Raw genomic sequence first — 4,509 nt, 5'->3', positions numbered from 1 at the left:
GGGGGATAGCAACCGATGAAGATTTCTGTAGGAGGAAGATGGGGGATAGCAACCGATGAAGATTTCTGACATAGATCTTGGCCAATCACAGGAAAACGCACGCGGCATCAGGTGCGGGCAGGGTCAATCATACAGGGTCACCTTCTCTGGGAGATTGGAGGCAACAGGGAGCGATTCAGGCCCCTTAGGCAGTTAGGTCTCACACACAAACTACAAGTTACAGCAGGCTCTGTGAAATAAGCACCCTAGGGTCCCAAACCGACCCTGTGACCACTGTGGTGTGCTTCCTAAGGAGATCACTTGAGATTAAAAAGAAAAAAACTTAGAACACCACTATACATTTAGAGAAAAACTTTTTAAAGTGTTTTATTAATATTTTATGTTTATTAAAAATCTACACTTTTTATTCTGTGAACTGCCACTACTTTATGTCACACTAGGAAAGAAAAAAATCCTGTTACTAGTGGATAGTTTATTACTAGAACCTGAGACCTTATTATATCATTTATCAAAGGTCTTCTAAATTTTTGGACATGCCAAAGACCTTTGTCATACCCGTTACTTTTGGCGTATGTGGGGAAAAAAAAAAAAGAAATGAAACCAAGTTTGACCACTTGATACCTGTCAATGTCCCTTTATTGCTGAATAGACAACAGGATCCAGTTATTTTTATTTTTGTTACTCTTGGAGGTTTTAGAGACTTCTATGCAGGGGCAGAGGCAGTTACCCTGGAGGGGGAGCTTGTTACTTTGTCTAAGTTTGAGAATGGAAGCATTTTCAGAAGCCCTGGCCACTGACCAGCAGATATAGGAGTCTCTGCCCTGAATGTTTCCAAGACCTTGCATGGGAGATTGCTAAAGACCCCAGAGAGCCCCTTCCCGGCATTCCCAGAGAGGAACTGCTGATAAGAACTGATGTCACCTGTGAGACTACCAGATTTACTTTGTAAACTTAACGCTGATTCCCAAAATTTGTGTCCTCCAACCTCTGGGACTCAGTGAGGAGAGGGAAGGCTCTTGGGGGGGGGGGTGTTGATGGCTGGGCCTGGAGACATTCCTGGTGCTCCATAGGAAGGGGAAGAGGACTCAGGAGCTAAGCAATCACTAAATAACCTAAGCCAACGTGGGGCCAGGCAGTGCAGCCAGTGACTTTCCCCTGCTCTGGTACCTCCCTTCCTGGACGGCTGAGGGAGGGTGGAGCAGGGGACAAACCGCTCAGTGCCACATCCAGTGGAGGGGTTCAGAGGTGCCTGAGAAAGGGCATTAAGGAAGACTGTGGCACAAGACATCAGGAGGCAGTGTGGCAAGGAACATGTAAATAACGGTAATAAATTCAGTTTCACTATCGAAAGTCTGATGCCTGACGCACGGATCTAATTTGCTCATTTCTATGTCTCCTGGCACAAGCAGATGCTCTATGGACCATCCACTAACAACAAAGACACAAGTGTATGCATGCGTGTATGCGGCAGACGCGTTTGGGGCGCGGGGGTGGGGCGGGCGCTCTTACCACAGTGGCCGAACGTTTGGCGTGGGAGGCAGTACAGGGCTGAGAAGATGCACCTGCATAGGCGGCAGCTGTGGAGGGTCCAAGCTCCATGCCCCAGAGCGCCACAGTCTCTGCAGAGGCCAGAACAGGTCAACGTTGTGTCGGTGTAACCCCCTCTCCCAGGTCAGACCCTGCCCAGCCCACCTGTGCTCCACCCACCTGCGCCTCTGGTCGTGCTCGCAATAGCGGCCAGTGAAGTGTGCAGGGCACACGCAAAAACTGCCCAGAACGCAGGTGCCTCCGTTGTAGCAGCAGCGGGATCCAGGGATCGCACCTGCAGGTTGACCTAGGTCAGCAGCTGTGCTGGCCCCTGGAGCTCCCCTAGTCCCCTCCCGCAGAGGGCAGGGCGCCACAGCCTGAGAGGGGACCATGCCTGCTGAGTGTGTTTGCTAAGTAAACCTCACTCTTTAGCTGAAGGCTGAAAAGCAAGCTAACAGGAATGTGGGCGGGGTCCGGGACAGCCCTTGACACCCTCCAAGCGGCTGCTCCTCTCACCCTCACACAGCTAACGTTAGCCTGTGACTTTGAGGACAGTGATTAACCACAGGCCTCCCAGGCAGGACCACCCGTAGGTGTGATGACGCTAGCGCCACCTGGAGCCTCTGGGCGTGCTGGAGTTGCCTGAATGTTAGGGAAGAGTCTGTTGCCTTAGCGACAGAGGAAAGCTGCTACTTTTGCCCATGAAACCTGAGAGTAAACGCATCATTAGAATTTCTTTTTCATTTTTTTTTTTTAAACTTGAAGATGAAAAAATGCTCCTTGCGGTGTCTTCTTTTCAGCCTGGTTTATCCTACTTGTTTTTCCCAGGATCCACTGCACAGGACTGCACGGGAGTGAAGACTTACTCTCGCCAAAAGTACGGGAGTGAGGAGGGGAGTCCCGTGGGCGCCAGCCCTCCTGGCTGCCATTCATTCTGCTGGAATCACTCAAGGTCCCATCCAGAGTAGTCTCTGGGAGCCTTGGAGACAGGATATTGCTGACTTGTCTGACACTGTCAGGTTCTCTCTGATAACCTTTGAAGAACAGCAAAGTAAGAGACTAACAGTAACGGAGAAACGAGGATCTTATGACTTAGAACTGAAATTCAGGGGGGAAAAAAGTTACTCACTGTTTCCCTGATGGACGAGCTGCAACACTACAGTCATCAAGAACAGAGGCCTGGAACGTTTCAAGGAAATGGTTGAAGTTTCAAGTATGTAGTCAGTATAAGCACAACTCACATGACAGCCATGATATAAAATAGATAGCACACTTAGAACTTAACAAAAGTTACAAGCCTGGTAATCATTGTAGTACTTGTAGATTTCTGGAGATGCAGTTATAGTTTAGAAAGGTTTTGAGATGGAAAATGCCAGAAAATTTTAACCCCCTAGCCTGGCTTTCTAGTACCTGGATGACTTCTGTGCTTACCTGGCTTGGTGCCTTTTCAAACCAACACCTAGGGCTGACGAGTCCCCGCTCATCTGTGCTTAGAGATCAATAGCGGCAGAAGATGAAACTCAGTGCCTGGATGAACCCTTCCTCCTGGCCTTGGAGTCGCTAGAGCAGGTCACAGGAGGCACAAGCTTGCAAGATGGGGATGCCGCTGCCCTCTGCCTGGACTAGAAGACACAGAGCTGAAGGGAGATCGGTGAAGCCAGATGCTGAAGACCTCAGGCCAGGGCTGCTAGGCCATCCAGGCTTGAAGGGCTGTCCCTTAGAGAGAGTCCTGCTGAAGAGGGGGTGGGGCCAGGCTGCCTGCCTCCCCAGTGCTATTTACAGTAATGACAACAGCAGGGTGGCCAATCCTTGATGTAAACCATTGGGGACAGAGACAGCAGGACTCCTCAACCTCACTAGAAAACAAACAGGAAATGGAAAAGGTTGAAATCCCAATATGAACCAAAGAGCTTTCCAGGAGACTGAATGCTGAGGCTACTGGATAGTCCCTGTACTGGGAGATCTTGAAAGGCTCAGCTGGAGAGGGAGCTGGGCAGTGGGACTCAGCAGCTGAGGGTGCATCCATACGTCCTATGCGCTGAACAGGAAGGCAGAGGGGTCACTGCAGGCTCGGCTTTCTGGGGAGCTTATTTGTTCCCACACATGGAGCCTCTGCCCTCTGCTGTGCTCAGCACTCTCTGGGGGGAGACAATGTTTCTCCCTGATGCCACAGGTGAGGAAGCTGAACCCTGAGTGGTTAAGCCCTTTGACAAGCAGATCCCTGAGAAAAAGAAAAACCAGACGCTATGAGGAGCCCACAGCCCATCTGTGCATAGTCCCTTTTGCCTGCAGCCTGAATCTCTGGAGCCAGTGGCCCAGGGCTTCTGCTCCTCAGGTTTTCTATCTGTTAGGATACGTCCTGAGCCCTGTCCTTATCATAAAAGAGGACACTTTGCAATTGGAGAGGTAAATTCTTCTGTGACTTTAATGTAGGAACTCGCTTCTTAAAATATCGTTTCCTCCGCCATTTGCAACAGTGTTTGGCACTGACTTCATTCATTTTTCCTTTAAATCTGAGCTTCATCAAAGAGGCTGTTAATCCAGAAAGGAACTGGAGAGCCTCCCTGGCCTCTGATCTCCCAGCGAAGGGCTCTGTGAGTTTCCCGGACCAGACAGAGATTGGCAAAAACATTGGGCAAAACCCACAGAGAGGATGGGGCCTCAGGACTTCAGGGAGAGACAAAAATACACTTCATGTGATGTTTATTAAATGTGATGTTTATTACTGGTAAATTACTCAGTTCAACCAGATGTACAAAACAAATACATTTGAAACTTTAAATCAATACAAACTTTTATTATGAGCTATACAATTGTATATTTAAAAAAAACAACAACAAAACGTAGTGCTGGAGAGATGGTTCAGCAGTCAAGAGCACTGTTGCGCTCGCAGAGGATCTGTGTTCAGTGGCCAGCACCACACAGTGGCTCACAATCATCCATAACTCCACTTCCAGGGAACCCAAAGACCTCATCTGATGC

General features: G+C 49.2%; 1 protein-coding gene across 1 annotated transcript in view; it reads right to left on the bottom strand.

Annotated features, from left to right (window-relative positions):
- LOC102001201 (cryptic protein-like) overlaps positions 1-3,011 on the bottom strand; it is a 4,581-nt gene extending 1,570 nt beyond the window's left edge. Inside the window, exons 1-5 of the mRNA XM_005359906.3 lie at positions 2,959-3,011; positions 2,657-2,706; positions 2,394-2,561; positions 1,708-1,822; positions 1,510-1,619 (exon numbers count right to left, since the gene is read on the bottom strand). Of these exons, the coding sequence (XP_005359963.1) occupies positions 1,510-1,619; positions 1,708-1,822; positions 2,394-2,561; positions 2,657-2,706; positions 2,959-3,011 (496 nt within the window). The remainder of the gene's footprint in view (positions 1-1,509; positions 1,620-1,707; positions 1,823-2,393; positions 2,562-2,656; positions 2,707-2,958) is intronic.
- Positions 3,012-4,509: the final 1,498 nt, after the last annotated feature.

This window comes from Microtus ochrogaster, linkage group LG2, assembly GCF_000317375.1.
Source record: "Microtus ochrogaster isolate Prairie Vole_2 linkage group LG2, MicOch1.0, whole genome shotgun sequence".
Lineage (NCBI taxonomy): Eukaryota > Metazoa > Chordata > Mammalia > Rodentia > Cricetidae > Microtus > Microtus ochrogaster.
The sequence above is the reverse complement of the archived record's forward strand: the minus strand, read 5'-3'. Positions and strand labels throughout refer to the sequence as shown.